General features: G+C 44.1%; 2 protein-coding genes across 3 annotated transcripts in view; one reads left to right on the forward strand and one right to left on the reverse strand.

Moving 5' to 3' along the window:
- Positions 1–4,492, reverse strand: part of Mrps27 (mitochondrial ribosomal protein S27) — an 82,023-nt gene extending 77,531 nt beyond the window's left edge. Inside the window, exon 1 of the mRNA XM_028871712.1 lies at positions 4,388–4,492. Within this exon, the coding sequence (XP_028727545.1) occupies positions 4,388–4,460 (73 nt within the window). The 5' untranslated portion in view covers positions 4,461–4,492. The remainder of the gene's footprint in view (positions 1–4,387) is intronic.
- A 43-nt stretch (positions 4,493–4,535) lies between these two features.
- Ptcd2 (pentatricopeptide repeat domain 2) overlaps positions 4,536–18,631 on the forward strand; it is a 29,842-nt gene continuing 15,746 nt past the window's right edge. The window contains exons 1-6 of one of the 2 annotated variants that reach the window (XM_028871714.2): positions 4,536–4,682; positions 5,880–5,972; positions 8,414–8,543; positions 12,793–12,910; positions 16,525–16,603; positions 16,974–17,065. In XM_028871714.2, coding sequence (XP_028727547.1) covers positions 4,577–4,682; positions 5,880–5,972; positions 8,414–8,543; positions 12,793–12,910; positions 16,525–16,603; positions 16,974–17,065 — 618 coding nt within the window. In that variant the 5' untranslated portion in view covers positions 4,536–4,576. Of the gene's footprint in view, positions 4,683–5,879; positions 5,973–8,413; positions 8,544–12,792; positions 12,911–16,524; positions 16,604–16,973; positions 17,066–18,631 lie in introns of those variants that run through there. The other variant, XM_028871715.1, reaches the window with a different exon arrangement.

Consider the following 18,631-nt stretch of genomic DNA (forward strand, 5'->3'; position numbering starts at 1 on the left):
AAATAAGTCACTTGTATCAGGAACATAAAGTTCCTTTAGTAAATTTACTACTTCATAATACAAGACGACCCAACTGAAAGGTGGGCAAAGGATTTGAGCAGATATTTCAAAAGGGGGGGGGGAGATATGCTGGGCCTGGTAACACAAGCTTGTAATCCCAGCCACTGAGGAAGCTGAAAGCAGGAGGATTCCGACCTCAAGGCCTTTCTGGGCTGCAAAGAGCGTTCAAAGCCAGCCTAAGTAACTTAGTCTCAAAAACAGCAAGTGCTGGGCCAGTGAGATGGTTCAGGGGGTTAGGAGCTTGCTGCTAAAACTGCAACCTGAGTTCAATGCTTGGACCTCACATGGTGGAAGGAGAGATCTGACTCCTGAAGGTTGTTCTTTGGCCTTCACATGCCACAGCATATAAATGTTCCCTCCCCTACAAAGTAAATAAACAAATGTAATTTAAACTGTTTTTAATAATATAAAAGGAGCTGGGGCTATCAGTGATACATGCTAAGTCAGCATATGTGAGGCCTTGTGTTCAGTTCTCAATACTACACACATACACACCACACACACACTACACACTCAAAACACACACACACACACACACACACAGGCACAAGAAAAGATTTCTACTATCACTAGCCAGTAGGAAAATACAAAGCAAAGCCACTCACTATGAGGACCACAATCACAAAGCAGAAAATGTAGCTATGGGTGAAAACAGAACTTTACACACACTGGTGAACTTTACACATCAGTGTGCAAGTGCTTGGGAAAACAGGCAGCACCCCACTGTTACCACAGTTACCAAGTGACCGAGCAATTCTACTCCTGGGTAGATAGAAGAATGAAAACTTAAATTTGCATCAAATTTATACACCAGTGTCATGGAAGTATTGTTAATAATGGATAAAAAGCAGAAGTGCCTGAAATATCCACCAGTTATACACCAAGACATTATTTAGCAATTTAAAAACAAGACTCTTGGACACATTATGTTAAGTGAAAAAGATATCAGTCTGGAAAGAGCACACATTATATTCCACTTCCATGAAACACCAGAAGAGGCGTATCCAGAGAGGAAGTAGGTTACTTGCTGCCTAGAACTGGGAACGGTCTGGGAACGTGAGAGTAACTAGTAACAGATTTCCTTGGGGTGTGATAAAAATATCCTAAGTTGGTTGTAAAGATGTTTGCACAACTCCATATCTCTACTGGAAGTCAGAACTGGGTACTTTTAATGAGTGAGTTATATGGCGTGTGAATTCTATATGAGAAAAAGGGAAAGAAGAACTCCAAAAGAAATGGCAGCTACCCAGAGATCATAACAGACCACACAGGCATTACAACCCGAGTTTTCCATAGGTGGAGAATGACAGAAGATCACAGGACTTTGACATCTGGCCTGTACATACATGCACACATACAAGCATGTGCACACAAGCATGCATATTCACACACACACACACACATACACACACACACACACACACACACACACATACACACACACACACACACACACTCAATTACACACACTTTAAAAAAACAGCACACTCATCTTTCTATGATGCTGTATGAATGTCACATAGGTCTTTCCATCACTGCACATTGAGGGTCTGTATATTAATGTTACAACCAAAGGATTTCTACAGCCAGGGGCAAAAGATTAAAGAAAGCCGACCAGAAGCAAAGAGAAAGATCTAGATCTGACTCTCAAATTTTAGTATGCATATGGATCTCACTAAAATGCAGACAGTAGTTCTGTAGGTCTAGAGTGCAGATTCTTCATATCTCATGAGTAACGGGGTGATGACAAAGTCCTCGGATCACATTTGAATGAATGAGAGACAGACTGACTTCAGACCCACAGGCTTAGGTCCCAGCCTGCCCAATCCTCTCTACAGATGCCATTCAAAATGTTTTCCTAGCCAGGCTGAGGTAAAGGTGGGAGTGTCTGCAAGTTCAAGGCCAACCTGTCCTACATAGTGAGACTGTCTCAAAATACCAGAGTGCTTACAATTTTCCTTGCCTACTATCCTTAGATCATTTTCTTTTGAGCAACAATATTCTTTAAGTATCCTCAATTAAAAAAAAAATGTTTTCTCCATTGAATTCTATAATACTTTTAAGAACCAGAACTTCAAAATTTGTGAAAAACATATCTGTTCCTTACACATTTTATTGTTATTTTGGCCTTTACTATTTGTTTGTTTTTATTTTTTTGAGACAGGGTCTCTGTGTAGCCCTGGCTGTCCTGGAACTTACTTTGTAGATCAGGGTGGCCTTGAACTCAGAGATCCACCTACCTTTGCCTGTCAGGTGCTTAGATTAAAGGTGTGTGCCACCATGCCTGGCTCATTATCTGGACCTTTGGTCAAATGTCTCCAAGCAGTTTTTGTTGTTGAAAGAAGGAAATAATGTGACTGTAGAAACAGACAAGCTTTAGAGTCACAATTTAACTTCTAACCCTTGCCTTGCCAATAATAAATGCTATGAAACACTGGTCAAATCACACAGCGCCCCTGACTCTTTCATCATACACAGAATGAGGGAATACTACCTATCTCAGCAGTTAAGGACTCACTAACGTCTCAACGTCTACTATTCCTGCCTCCAGCCTTCCCATGTACTTGTCTTCATTGTTGTTGCTCTATCTCAGTTCATTTTTCTTCTGTCGTGTTCATCATTTTAGCTGTACTTTCATGGTATTTTAAGTGGACTAGGTAGAAGTCTCAAAGTGTTGCATATACTGACTGATCTGTTACGGATTTATATGCAGTACTTTTCCAGATCAAACATTTCCATGTCTCTAAGTCAAACTATTTGTCCACACACCCAAATCTTGAGTCCCATGTACTTACACGGCCTCCCTATAGCCTCCACCAAGGGCCTTCGTCTGATATAACTCACTGTAGTGATGAAAATGTTCTGTTCTAAGCTGTCTAAGACAAAAACCTCCAACTACACAGATCCACTGAAACACTTAAAACACCTTGTGCCACTGAGAAAGTTTTTCATTGTATGTACCTTCAACTTAAATTTAAATAGCTACATCTACTAGCAACTGCTGTGTTGAAATAGCACAGGCCCAGTATAAACAGTTTAAACTGAAATCAAACTACTAAATTAAAGATTCTCTCAAGCTGCTCTATGCAATTTCCATTCCCTTCTTAGAATGGTTGGCTCAGACATTATAAGCAACCAACACATCTATTAGATCTCCTTCATCTACTAGATAAGATCTTATTAGATTTCAAAGGATTTACTAGCAATCATAATTAAATGTGGTAAGCAGCTCTACAGAACATTCTTTAGTGCCACGTACCGTTCGTATCAACTTGCCAAATGTGTGATATGCAACATTTTTACCAGGTAGTTCAACCACTTAACCTTCAGAAAACTCTTAAGGCCACCTACAAAGCTTCTTAAATGGCAGTACATTAAGTAGTGTGAGCAAGTGTGTATTTTTTAGCTGGTGTTAGGGAGGTTGATGGAGAAAGAGGAGATAAGCAGCCCTGGAAACATCCAACTGTGGTTAGTACATTTTACTCCTAGAATCCAACACATCTTCAAGGATTATGAGGTTGTAACCATTGCAAACTCGGTTTCTGTAAATACTTTAAAACGTGTTTTCATCATTAGATCCACTAAAAAAGCTTCGAGTAGGTGCGATTCAACTCAGTCATCAAAGTGATCTACGAGTAACTATAATACTTGTTCACCTACACGCGGAAAACGGTAAAGAGGAAATGACAGGCAGAAGTTGTCACCAAGGTCATCGGGTAAAGTGACGTTAGTACTGAAGACTCTTCCACGAGGTGAAGACCGGGGGTCCGGACCATCAAGTACGAGGTAGTAAGGAATGCCCCTCCAAAGAAATCTCAGGTGGAAGAAAACTACTCTAGTCCCGGGGGTGAACGTATTTGGGTGTTTCATGGAAAGCAAAGAACTGGCTTAAAACCTGCAGGACGTACACAAATCTCTCATGCCATAGCCTTCTTCTACTTTTCACAATTTTGCACTGGTGCCGGGCGGCGGCGGCGCACACCTTTAATCCCAGCACTCAGGAGGCAGTGCCAGGCAGATCTCTGTGAGTTCGAGGCCAGCCTGGCCTACAGAGCGAGTTCCAGGACAGGCTCCAAAGCTACACAGAGAAAGTGTCTCGAAAACAAAACAAACAAACAAAAAAAAAAAGTTTGCACTGGCGGATAACTATCCTTAAAGGAAATGAGTTATTTTTCCTTCCTACGCTACCAATAACCTGTAGCTTCTCTTGGCAACCGGATCCCAGAAGCATTTGTGCTCTTCTTGAAAGCCTATGGCTCCCTTCATTCAGTGAACAGCATATCGAAGGGCCTAAAGGAGCTGCCCCTCCAAGGCAGCAGCCACCAACCTGCCAGGGAAAGGAGAGGCGTAGACATCTTCCGAGCCAGGAGCATCCCACACCGCGCCATGGGGGCCGCCATCTTGAACGTACCAAGTGGAACGCCGGCCGGGGGGGAAGGTGAGGAGGGTGGGACAGAGCCCCGCCTCCGCCGGAAGTGGGCGGCCCCGCAGTTGGTGCAGCCCGGGCCGGGACAATATGGCTACGGTGTTCCGGCCCCTGGAAAGGTTGCGGGCGCCGCGTCCTTCGTTGCATCCCGGGGTGACAAGCTCAGGCTCCGCCTGCGGCCGCTGCCCTCTCGGAGGTACCCGCGGCCTCACGCGGTGGAAGGAGGGGTGGGGGTGGAAGAGAAGGGAGCGTGAGACCCCGGCGGCGCCTCTCTTTGGAGAAGGCTCGGGCGACCTTTCTGTTCCCTCGAACTGCACGTGTGTGCAGCCCGGTTTGCTGGGGGACCGTAAACGCCTCCACTTGGTGCCTGGAAAGCAAAGGGCAGCTAGGGTCTGGACTCGGAAAGGTCCACGTTGCCCTTGGAGAACATTCCTCACTCATTGGGTTTCCTTTTCTGCGAGGTTTTGGTATCCCAGCCGTGCTGTTTACATCCTAAAAGACTCGAGGCAGCCTTCCTCATCACCCCAAGTTATTTTGCCTTTCTGAAAATATGAAACGTGAGACTGCTACTGAGTGGTAATAAAAGTATTTAACGTTCTGGTGTATTTTACATATATGAATTCCTTACCTTCAGTAAGCATCCAGTGGCAGAGGTAGTACATTTACATAATAGGAAACAAGATTGTCACTTGCCCAAGGTCACAAGGAGCTGGCAGAGGGAGTATTTGAACAAAAGACCCGGGTCTAGCAGCTTTACAGGATTCCCTTTTCATAAATACCTACTTCTATTATTACTTTGTCTTAGCAGAACTCGGTGCACGATTTTTTTGGCATGTTTTTATCTCATGCACAAAGATGCTGAAGAAGGATACATTCCAGACTTGCTAAGCTGTAGTCAGTGATTTCTGATTTAAGGCTTCTTGAGTCCAGATCTGAAAGGCTAACTTCAATTCAGAAGTTACAAAACTGGAAGTCACCATGTAGCTTTTTCCAATATCCCATGTTTCTCAAACCAAGATAAACCAAACAAATGTGGTGTGTGTGTGTGTGTGTGTGTGATGTCTATGCAGTTACTAGCCCTTCACTTAGATGGCAAATGCCCATTTGTTCTGCACATCCCATTGTGTCAGCCAGTCTTCACACTTCATTAACCATTACCTACTTTCAAACGTAAGACTTTTGCCAAGACTTGCATTCCGTAGTAGACTGGTTTGTAGAAATGTTTGTTTCCCTACCAGGGATACTACAATATTTGTATCTGTCTGAATGGATCATTTATTAATGTAATAAGTGAAGATGAGTTCATTAGAGGCAACCAAGCTCTAACATGTTATTTGCTAGGGAAAAAAAGCAATCCAAATAATTTCACTTATTTTCTTTTTCTGTTCTTTAGCTAAAAGATACCTACTCACAGACAGCATTGTGAAATTGAAGGAATTCCAACAGAAGAAGGTGGCTATTGCATATAACCTTCCTGGCACCAAAGGTAATAGTACGCGTTTCATTAATTCTTTCATCCATTTGTCATTCAAACTTCCTTTGTCTCTAGTCTTTCAAGACCTGTCTCATAGAGAAAAAAAGGTGAACAGTCGCTTAGTTTCCTAGTCTACCTTTCATCTCACACTCTGCTACTCAAAGTCTACAACTCTTCCCTTAGCCCTGCCCACCCCCAGGACCCCAGGGAAATAGTGCAATTAGCCCCATGACCAGTCATCTCGATCTGTGCCACTCAGAATGTGATTTGAGGACCAGCATCAATTGGGAGATTGATGGAGATGCGAATGGAAAGGCAGCAGAGGATTTGTATACACTATATAGTTCAAGAATCCAGGTGACTGGCTTTCAAATGTTGATTAAGCCTTGGTAAAACATAGGCTTTATGAGATACTTGTAGGTAGATGAGACCGTGGTGTGATAGTGCATTTTGGCATTTTCACACTGTAGAATCTAGGATTTACTTTGAAAACTCCATTGTGTTTAGAGTATATAGAAGAATCAACATTAGCAAACTTGGTGTTTGTTGAGGCTGGTTGGCACTCGATGGTCATTAGATTTTTTTTTTTCTACTTTTGAGAGGTAGTTCAGGAGTTCAGAGTGTTTGCTGCTGTTCCAGAAAACGTGAGGTTGGTTCCTATCACCCACATGGGGTGGCTCACATCTGCCTAGAACCCTAGCTTCGGGTGGTCCAATGTCCTCTTCTGGTCTTTGTAGGCAGAAACATGCACAAACCCACACCGAGACACACACATATGCATATAATTTAAATATTTTTAAATTTTAAGAAGCACTAAAGCCATGAGAACACCAATCCGTTAGGCGTCAATGCCTTTAGCACCTTGGCAGTCTTGTTGCATTCATTCACTCTGTCCTACAGGTAGAATTTTTTTTAGAACATCAGACTCCTTTATAGGCATGTCTAAGACTTCTTTCTGGCTTTTCCTCGTTGTTGTTCTGACTTTTAAACAACTCTTGTTTGTCACTCTTGACTTGTTATAATTAAATGTGTTCTTAGAAGACAGTTTCACATATGTCCATGACACATGCTGACCACTGTTACCCTCCACTTCCCCACCACCCCTTCCAAATCCTCTCTCACGGTCATGTCTGTTTTTGTTGTTTTGTGACCCACTGAAATCAATCCCGTTGACTTCTTTGGATGTAGACCCAGCTCTCTTTCCTCTCACTGCCAGATACTGTTGAGCCGCTGACGTCCCTTAGCGCCTGCGTTCTCCCATCCCAGTCTCCCCTCACTGCTCTCCCAATCATGTGATGCCACGGTGGAATTCAGAGGGAAGGAAGCCTTCGTAACAGTTGGGGAGAATGCTTTTATCTCCAGCTGAATACTCAATATGGGTTCACTGAAGTGCCTCCTTTTCCTTTCTTTTATAGCTCTTTAAAGATTTATTTAGTTTTGTTTCATGTATGTGGGTGTTTTGCCTGGATGTACGGCTCACAGAGAGCAGAAGAGTGTATTGAGCCCTCTGAAAGTGAAGTTAGAGCAGTTGTTAGCTGTCGTGGAGATCCTAGGCACTGATCCTGAGTCTTCTGCAAGGACAGTCAGTGCTCCTAACTGCTCAGCCAGCTCCAGTCCCCAGACTTTCCTGTTCATCTTGAGTATGTTTGAGCCACGTGAGGTTTGCAGTTAGGAAGGCTCCCTGCTGTGGCCTGATTGTTATGTCTAATTGTCATGGTCTTCATGAAGCCGTGACGGCTGTGAACATGTTCTGAAGTACAATCTAAAAGTCAGTGCCTGCCTACTCCATGTCGGACTGATAGTTATATAATCCTCACCCATTTCCACCTTTTCAGGGGCCCACAATGACATGCTTTTACATACCGCACTTTGTACAGACTTTTCCGTAAGAGAGTTCATTGCTGCTGCTCCACTTCCATGAAACTTCTGTGTTCTGCTGCTTAGCATTGCAATAGACGTCAAAGTGAGGCTTTATGTACTGTGTTTGCATCGTTCACATGCTCTGGATTAACAACAGCCGATCTTCCTGGTAGACTTGAAGCTCCGTGGGAGGAGCCAGAACTTTGTGTGAGAGACACATTGCTCTGATTGTGACTATATGGTAAATACATGAAAGTCCAACTATTTAAGTCCTAATTTACGTTTTTTAATGTTTTAGATTTACTGGGTTTATTAACACTTAAGAGGTGCAGAATGCAAAACCATTGCCTTGGAATCTTTCAGATGCGAAATTGCTTAGAAATCTCTAAAAGTGAACTGTTTAGGTCCAGCAGGCATAGGGTGAAGGTGAGGTTGCGAATGCCATTGCTTCCCCAGTAAGGGAAGCTCTGACACGAGAGGTTCCCTCGGTACCTCTTGGCAGTGAGCTGTGGTGAGCTGCTCCTCCCTGAGGGCAGCCTCCTTCCCATCCCAACCGTCCTGAGTGATCGCCGCCATGTTGTGCTGTCTTTCAGAGATCTATTTCCGAAACTTGGAGGAGAAACTGACGCAGAACAAACTCATCTTGAAGGAGGAGTTAAAAACACTGCTTCACCTGTGTCAATCCCGGGAGGATGTGGAACTGGCGAGAAGTGTCATTTACAGGTGAGGCCTTTCCTGAGAACCCCGCCAGCCTTCACGTCTTCCCACTCCGCCCTTCCCAGAGGCGTCTCCTCCACCTTCAAGACTTAAGCTGTCACCTCTACACGCATGACGTCCAGTTTTCTTACCCTAACGCCCGCCTTCAGCCTCGGACGTTGATACTTATTCAGGGGCCAAGCGTAGGGAAGCAGCTCATAAACTACCAGCAGACTGGCCAGTACCTCCACTTACCCGCCCCCCAGCATACCCCTGTGCTCCTCTGGCAGCCCCCAGTCACACAGGGCAGGTTTTGGAGCCTCTTTTCCCGGGTAGGAGACAAAGGCTGTTGCTTGCTTCCTCTCTCTCTGGTACCAGTGGCCTCCTTGCCCGTCTTTCTGCCTCCTGCATCTTTTTGTAGATATTTCTAGAGACTTCCTTTGTCAGAAAGGAAGCTCAAGAGCAGTGGTTCTCAACCTTCCTAATGCTGTGACCCTTGAATACAGTTCCTCATGTTGTGGTGACCCGCCCCCCCCTCCCCCAGCCATTACATCATTTTCTTTGCTACTTCATAACTGTAATTTTGCTGCTGTAACGGATCATAATGCAAATATCTGTGTTTTCCAATAGTCCCAAGCAACACCTGTGAAAAAGTCATTTGACCCCCCTAAAGGGGTCTCAACCCACAGGTTGGGCACCTCTGTGCTAGAGGGTCTGAGATTTCCCAGGATTTCTGACGGTTCTGTGCTCGTCACGTGTCCTTACCCTTTCTCCTCTAGTGCCACACTGGTCATTAGCCTGGTGTGAACTGCACAGCCCACACGACACTGGAAGCTGCCAGGCCTTGGAGCAGCACTAAAGGCAGTGCAGCTTCTCCTGGCCATACCAAAGTTGGATGTAGGGAGAGGGACCCCTCTTCTGGATAGCTGAGGCAGCAGGTACATGTCAGGAGGGATGGAAATGATAGAAACTACTCGCCAATGTTTACATAGTTTTTCACAGATTCTTATGCAAATGTTTAATGGTTTTGGTAGTTTTCTTTTATATAGTTTGGGTGTTTTTGTTTGTTTGTCTGTTTGCTTGTTTGTTTGGTTTGGTTTGGTTTTTTTGAGACAGAATTTTTGCTATGTAGCTATGTAGCTCAGGCTGGACCAGCCTTGAATGCAGTTTTCTTGCCTTGGTTTCCTGAGTGCTGAGATTACAGGCATCTGTCACCGCACTCAGCTCCTTCTAATTCTAATTATTACTGTATAAAAGATAGTATTCACTAAATCAATATAGCATGCTTAGTTTTACTATTTATATATTAAGAACCATATTTTAGTGACTCTACAGTATTTGTCTTAGTTAGGGTTTCTATTGCTGTAGCAAAACACCATGACCAAAAAGCAAGTTGGGGAGGAAAGGGTTTATTAGGCTTATACTTCCACACTGCTGTTCATCACTGAAGGAAGTCAGGACGGGAACTCAAACAGGGCAGCAGGATCCTGGAGGCAGGAGTTCATGCAGAAACCAAGGGGTGCTGTTTACGGGCTTGCTCAACCCACCATCTTATAGAACCCAGGACCAGCAGCCCGGGGATGGCACTACTCACCAGGGGCTGGACCCTCCCCCATTGATCACTAATTGAGAAAATGTCTTACAGCTGGATCTCATGGAGGCCTTTCCTCAACTGAGGCTCCTTCCTCTCTGATGACGCTAGCTTGTGTCAAGTTGACACACAAAACCAGCCAATATTACACTCCACCATACATTAGAACTTAATCAACTGTGCCCTGTTCTTAGACATCTAAATTACTTCTTGGTTTTCCTCAGCACAGCTAATGTCATGGCGAGTAGCTCTAGAAAACTTAGGTACTCTTTGTGTTTTAGGTCAAAGTATAGTAGTCAGTTTTTCATTACCATAACAAAATGCCTGAGATAATCTGTACATGGAAAAGGAGATTTATTTGATTTATGGTTTCGGACATTCTAGGGCATGACACTGGCTTCAGCTCCATTCTCCTGAAGATCTTGGGCTGTGTCACACCGCGCTGGTCAGTGCTGGTAAAAAGCAATCATGTCTCAGTGTAGGAAGCCATAAAGCTGGGTGGGACCAGCCTCAGGCTTTTATAGTAACTCCTCTAGAACTTGGGGGTGGGAGTGTCACATGAAAATACCTAATCCTTTCTGAGAGCAATATCCTCAGTCGGTCTAAGGACATCCCATTAGATTCCACATTGAGAAACAAACTTGCAATACACAAAACTCTTGAGAAACAAACCAAATTCAATCTACTACACAGCCTACCAATAAACCTTCAGATCCTGTCATCAGAACTAACTGGACATTGTCATTGACTCTGGCTGTTTTTCTCTTATTTTTCCTATTAGTCCCCTAAGCCAGGAGATACCCAGGAATAACACAACAGGACAAAAATTCTGAACACTTTGCCTTTATATTCATCATACGCATCCAAGTGTGACTCGTAGCTCTTCACTGATGCTCATGGCACAACTCAGGTGCTTTTCTTTGCCGCTTTTGTGAACAGCTGGGCAGGTTGGTGCATCTGTGATCTAACCACCCTGTTCACTGTCTTCCTGAGACCTGCAGCCCACAGCTGGGAAAGGCAGGCATGAGCTGAACCGGAAGCTCATCTTTATGGAGCCACTGTGGGAGTGACTTAATCCCCATCATAATCTTGCTCCAGTGCTGGTTAGTTTATGGGGACATTTTAGATCCTCCCTTTTATTGGCGTTAACTTGAAGCTTTTGCTTCCTGGTTTTAATCTGGCACTGGTTCCTCATTTACTGACATGTATAGATTTCGAAGATGCCTCACATTTTATAATAACTACCATTAAAGAATTGCCATGTGCCAATCAGAACCGATCCGGTTCTCCCAGACTCCTTGAGTTCTCATCTCCACTTCACAGAAGAGGAACTGATGCTCCAAATGATTAATTGGTTTTCCTACAGTCAGGTAGTTTATAGGTAGAAGAGCTAGATTGGAGCCATCATACAGAAGCAGTCAGAGTCCTTCATCCCTACACTTTCTTGTCCTTAAGAGCTCATGTCTCACACACTGCAATGAAGCAGGTCATGTTGTATACAGGAGCGTGTGTTTACAACACCCCGTCCCTATGCTCCTCCAGCCTTCCTCTGTGGTTTTGGCAGAAGGTGAAAGGTTTTCTGGTAAAGTCAGCTTTGTCCACTAGTGTTTTAAAGTCATTGACATGATGAAAATCTGACGGGTGTGTGATCCTGAGGTGTTCCCTTGGCCACCAGATTGTCATCTTAAGTGCCTGCCTGCAGCAGCCTTGGCTGGTTACGGGAAGTAGTTTATGTTGGTCAGTTTCCGATGACTGACTGGCCACCCCTAGAACTTGTGCCACACAGTAAGCTGTCGCTGCCATTAAAATTAGCCTTCTCCCAGGACTTCAAATCTCAAAGTGCATTTAATTTTTTTTTTTACCTAGGTGGCCATAGCTCATGTAGGCCTTTACCTGAGTTTAGAAAAGCAGAGGTTGATATAAGTTACAATGTGCTTATTGGTTGTGTGACAGTGTACATGGGCACAGAGCATGTCCAAGGGCCTTTCCTCTGTTCTGTAGGTGGGGCCCATTCTGAGGAGACTTTGCTGTTCTGTAATATGCTTATTATTATTATATTATAATATATCATTATTATTATTATTCTTGGCCCAGCAGGTAGTTGCTTAATTTAGGGGATGATTACAATATGTGTTTACTTTTAATTTTCAGAGTATTTTTGGCTTCGAACAAAACTCTTTGTTTCGATGCCCAGTATATTATTAAACTCTGGAATTCCTGATTTTATTCTGATCCCTGTTTCTCCCAAACTAGGAATTCCTTATTCTTTACTGTGTCCCCAGCACCTAGCAGAATGCACACTATGGTTTGTGTCCACCCTTGTGGGTGTGTTGTATGTGTGGGGTGTACATATGGTCATGTACGTATACATGTGCATATGTGAGTGCATACACATGGTTAGAGGTCAGATCTCTTCCTCAGTTGCCCTAAACCCTGTTTTTTAAGACTAGGTTTCACTGAACCTGGATCTCAGTGATTGGCTACACTGGCTGTCCAGTAAGCGCTGAGACTCTTCCTGTCTCCATCCCCCCCCAACATTGGAGTTCCAGATGCGTGCCCTAAGCCTGCCTTTTACATGCGGATCCACACTTGGGACCTTCTACTTGCTAGCTGAGATCTCTACTCATTCCTGTGTCTGTTTTTGCTATACCCTGTCTTTGCTCATACAATAACCTTGATTACCAGGTACCATACAGAAAACAGGAATTTCACTGTGGGGGAATATAAGTTTGGACCAGTTTTCATGAGGCTTTGCTATGAGTTGGATCTTGAGGACTCTGCAGTGGAGCTCATCAAAGACAAGGTTAGTGTTTTCCAGTTCCTTCCCCCACCAATGTAATCTGGTGTTCTTGGTGCTGTTAGAAAAGACGTCTTTTCTATGGTGTATTATTTCCTGGTTAAGACTTTGAGGGAAAGACCACTGAGTTGAATAAAGAAGCTCTGTGCTTTTCAAATCTTTCCCTAGGGTTGGCTCACAAGGAGACTTCCAGGTGTCTTGGGAGGCATAGCATAGCACAGAGGCTACCTTGTGTGTGTGGTGACCTAGGACATAGAGCCTGTCTCCAGAGTTCAGAGGCAAATAGTTGAAGACCAGCCATTGATTTCCTATCCTGCACCTGCATTCTCTCTTGTTTTTTGTTTTTTATTTTTGGTTGAAGACTGTATTATTTATAACTGGCCAAGTTTTAAAATGCTCTTACACATTCTGGTTTTCTTTTTCTAAAACACAACATAATTTTGCACATCAGTAAGATAACTCAGTAGATACAGGTGCTTTGCATGCAAGCCCAGTGACCTGAGTTCAATCTGTGGAACCCGTGCAGATGTGGAGGGGGAGAATCAGGTCCACACAGCTGTCCTCTGACCTCCATGCAAGCACCATGGCACATGCACTCACACACATACACATGATAATAAATAAATTGTAAAAACATTGTTAGTTACTTACTGAATACTTACTGTATCTTCAGCCTTTTCCCACAGTTGTTCTTACTATTATCATATAATCATTATTCCCACAATGGCCTAGTCACAGGTATGATTATCATTTCTACCTCACAGAAGCTGAAACTGCATTAGTGGCATTAGCAGTTCATCCATGGCCAGAGACCCTCGATTTGGGCTGCTGTCCACCGTGTGCAATTTAGTATATTTAGGAACTCCAGAGTGAAGCGGTCTGGCGTTGCCTCCTACTCTTTTTCACTTAGTGTGTTCTGTACTGATGGAACTAGCCCTAGGCTTGACCTTTTTATCTGAGACAAGTAACCCAGGCTAGCCTCAAGCTCGCAACCCTCGTGCCTCAGCCTCCTGAATGGTATGTGCACTACAGCTGTGTACCACCATGCCTGACATCAGGGTTACCTTTCCTAAGAACACCGTGCACTAGGAAGATGGTCACAGCAGTTCCAACATTTGATCTTGTCTTCAACTTAAAAAACAAGGAAGAAAGAAACACAAGAGCTGGGGACATGCTCAGTGGATAAATGCTTGAAAGGAACCTGAGTTTGCTCCCCAGAACCCATATTCTTAAAAAGCCCAGCATGGCAGCATGTACTTAGAATCCCAACACCAGGGAAGTAGAGACTTGTGAATTCTTGGGGTTCATTGGCCAACCAGCCTAGCCCACTTGTGAGTTACGAGCCAGTGAGAGACTCTGCCTTAAAAACAAAAGAGGTGGCCTGGTGGCGGCAGTGGTGCACACCTTTAATCCCAGCACTTGGGAGGCCGAAGCAGACAGATCTCAGTAAGTTCGAGGCCAGCTTGGTCTACACGGTGAGTTCCAAAACAGAGGCCGAAGCAGACAGATCTCAGTAAGTTCGAGGCCAGCTTGGTCTACACGGTGAGTTCCAAAACAGCCAGGACTGTTACACAGAGAAACCTGTCTTGAGAAACCATAAATAAATAGATAGATAGATAGATGGATGGATGGATGGATGGATGGATGGATGGATGGATTGGATGGATGGATTGGAAGGATGAATGAATGAACTTACACAGAGAAACCTGTCTTGAGAAACAATAAATAAATAAATAAATAAATAAATAAATAAATAAATAAATAAATAAATAAATAAAAATATAAATAAATAAAGAAATCCTCCTCCTACCCCCCCCCCAAAAAAAACCCAACAACAAAAAAGAGGTGAACAGTAACGAAAAAATGATATCCAAGATTGTTCTTTGGCCTTCACATACACTGGCATGTATGTGCACCCATACCTACACATACACAAGATGACATTCCTGTATGTGTATATTAAAACCTGCAAGGTAAACGATGTCTTTAGGGTTTGAATTATTAAAACCACACTTTTTCATGTAATTCGTGTTTTAGTATTTTAAATAAATATTTTAATGTTACACTCAGAGAATAAAAAGTTCCATTGTTCCAAGTCATGATGTGACAGTAGAAACAAAACGGAAGTAATTTTTTAAACCTTGTGTGTGAAATCCCACGTGTACTGGAAGTAGAGTGACCTGAGTGAGAACCGAGGCCTCAGATGCTCCTGCGACGGTGTTTGGTCCCCACTGTCCCTCTGTTGTCATTGTTCTCTGTGTCCCTGGTGGAGACTGAGACTGTGGCTCTGCTCCTGTCCTCTTCACCCCTCTTACCTTCTTGTCCACCTTCTCCCCAGCTGGCACCTCAGCTCTCTAGACTAAAACCCAGCCTGTGTTTGGAGCAGACTCTGTTGTCTGGTTTTCATTCCTTAGTCTCAGCAGCTAGGATCTACATGGTAGGCTCTCGAGAGAGAACGAAGGAGAAAACACTTCATGACATTTAAATATCATGTCACATTATGGCATCCACGATACTGGGAAGATGTTAGAAAGAGGGGTACTGGTCAAAGGTTATACAGTTGACGGAAAAGAATTGAACTGCTGTAAAACGCGGTGGTCATGTTTAAAAGTCAGGAAGAAGCCGGGCGGTGGTGGCGCACGCCTTTAATCCCAGCACTCGGGAGGCAGAGCCAGGTGGATCTCTGTGAGTTCGAGGCCAGCCTGGTCTACAGAGCAAGATCCAGGACAGGCACCAAAACTACACAGAGAAACCCTGTCTCGAAAAACCAAAGAAAAGGGAAGAGAATAGCTCTTAGGTTTGTACATGACGTAATGCATGTTACCTGACCTAGCTGTTCTGCTAATGTATTTTAAAACCAAATATAATGGGATAAGTACACAGATGTTTTTGTCAGTTAAACTAAATACAAGTCAACAACGATGTTGAGATCCAGTGTTTTAGCAGCGGATTGTCAAGAGTGAGTGACTCTGTTACCTGGTGTGACGACTGTAGTCCCGCGAGACGTTCTTGCCTTCATTTGACAATCACCTTGCCGCTGCCATTCGATAGCACTTGGTGCCAGGTTCACGGCCCTCTCCTCATTCTGCACTGCTCACGACACCCAGAGTGTCCGTCCATTCCCAAAGCTAGAACAGCGTTTAAAAGCGAAGCTTTGAAAAATCCTTTGTATACCAAAGGACTAGGGAGTTCAGGGAACCACAAATAAAAACCTGTAGAACAGATTCTCAACCTGTGGTCACGACTCTGTCGGTCGAAAGACCCTTTCACAAGGGTCACTTAAGACCATCAGAAAACACGGATATTTACATTACAGTTCGTACAGTATCAAAACATGAAGAACTGTATTAAAGGGTAGAAGCATTAGGAAGGTTGAGAACCACTGTAAATATCCAGGTCCTGTGTAGTGGTGCAGGCTTTTAATCCCAGCACACACACGGGAGGGAGGCAGAGGTAGGTGGGTCTCTATGAGGCCATCCTCTAGTCTACATAGTGAGTTACAGGACAGACAGTGCTGCCTACTGAGACCTGGTCTCAAAGAAAAGAAAAAGGGAAACAGTATGTGGCATCCCCTTACTAGTTTTAACTTCTGACCAAACTATATTGTTTCTCCTCACTAGCGTTTACGAGGTTTCTTCCTAGACTCAACGTCATTCAATATTTTGATGGATATGCTATTTTCCAAAGGCAAATATGAAAGTAAGTACTAGAGTCTGCGGTTGTGGAAAAACTCTACTTGAAAAGCAGCTGGGGTGGGAAGGACCGTAAAAGTGACCCTTAGCGTCCTGTTGAGGAGCCACACGGTGAATTCACTTCTTAAATTTGAAAGGATCAAATTGTATATGATGGCTGAAATGAGCCACCTCAGGTTTCTAAAACCTTAGCAGTTTTCCAGGCATTCTTCCTGCAGGACCTGATGGTTTAATTTATATAATTGCTATTTGACTTCAAGGAGTGGCCTTTATCATGCTAAAATCTGCTTTTTGGTAGGTGATGCTGAACTGATTAGAATTTTGGGAACTGCCCATAGGTGCCTTTAACCCTGCCGGTCACTCTTCACTTTTGGCAGGTGCCCTGGAAGTACTGATTGAAATGAAAAACCAAGATGTGAAGTTTAGCAAAGACACCTACATCCTTGCTTTTGCTGTTTGCTACAAACTGGTAAGACTACGCCCCTTACCACTCAAAGCATTGGGAATTGAGCAGTATCTGAGAGAGAATTTATTCCCCCTTCCCCCTTCCTTCCTTCCTTCCTTCCTTCCTTCCTTCCTTCCTTCCTTCCTTCCTTCCTTCCTTCCTTCCTTCCTCCCTCCCTCCCTTCCTTCCTTCCTTCCTTCCTTTCTTCCTTTCTCCAGTTCCTCTGTTTTCCATCTGGTGCAAATATTTTAATTTTAAATGTATCCAGTTTTAGAAAACTCAAGTTAGCCTTGTCAGATATTTTTATCATGGGAAAAGCAATCATCTTTCGCCCCCTTGGGCAAGCATGTAGATCGTGAAAACGAGAGACCAGTTCCTGCTGAACTCGAGAGTCCCTCGTAGGTGAGACTGCACTGGATCATCCTCACTGTTGCCTTCTTTGGAAACCATCCCGTCCTGCTGGGGCGGACCCCACATATGACTGCTGTCATGGAGTCTCTCATTATTACTATTCTTTTATGTGTACGAGTGGTTTGCCCTTAAGTGTGTCTGTGCCGCCACACACATGCCCGTGGAAACCAGAAGAGGCGTCTGATCTCATGGAACTGGAGTTGCAGATAGTTATGAACCATCATGTGGGTGCTAGGAATTGAACCCCGGTCCTCTACAAGAGCAGCCCATCTTAGCCATCTCTTGAGCCCTCTAGTACATATCTTGACTTCTGTTTTTACAAGCCTTTATAAACTTTTAAGTCACTTTTAGCTGCAGGTTCCAGTTGGCCCAAGGGCTATGTTTAGTGACCTCAGGATGAGATCTTCCTTTCCAGTCATCCATTCCGAATGTGACTCCTAGGTAGGCAGCCTGCTCAGGACCACCTCCCTGGGTGCCTGCTAAAGTGTAGAGAATTTAGTTCTCCTTCTTAAGAAGGACCAGAGGATGTTTCTTCCTGTGTTGTATCCAAGAGTAACTTGTTTCATTAAGTGAGACAGGTTTGGAAAAGCAGCTGCCCAGGTTCCCACTCACCCCTGGCCACCGCCCCACATAAAATTGAGACTTTGTTGGGAGGACTGAGGGGTGAGTGTTCACAGACTCACAGATGCAGGGCTGGTGCTGCCATTATAAACCCATTCACCTGTGGCGGCTCAGAGGCGGGGCCAGGTTTACATTGCTGTCTGGCTGATTGGTGCGTCACTTTCTTAGACTTAAAAATCAACTTTCCTTTGTAGTTGGTTCATTTTATTTTATGTGCATGTAAGTATGTGCACCGTGTGTGTTCCTGGTGCTGGCAGAGGTCAGAAGAGGCCTCAGATCACCTAGACTAGAGTTACGGACAGTTGTGCGGGTGGTGGGAACCGAACCCAGGTCCTCTGCACGAGCAACTCAGCAGCCCCTAACTGCTGAGCCGTCTCTCCAGCCCCTTAGATTTTCTTTTTAAGTTTCTGTGTTCATGGGATTCTCTTATAACTTACGTTATATTAGTGTTAACATTTCCAAGTATTTGGCTTATCTGGAGATTTTCAAGCTAGAACTTGAAATTTCCCTAAAGGAAAGTTCCCTGTGTTACTGAGCATTACAGTGCTATTTGATTAA

This window comes from Peromyscus leucopus, chromosome 11 (assembly GCF_004664715.2).
Source record: "Peromyscus leucopus breed LL Stock chromosome 11, UCI_PerLeu_2.1, whole genome shotgun sequence".
Lineage (NCBI taxonomy): Eukaryota > Metazoa > Chordata > Mammalia > Rodentia > Cricetidae > Peromyscus > Peromyscus leucopus.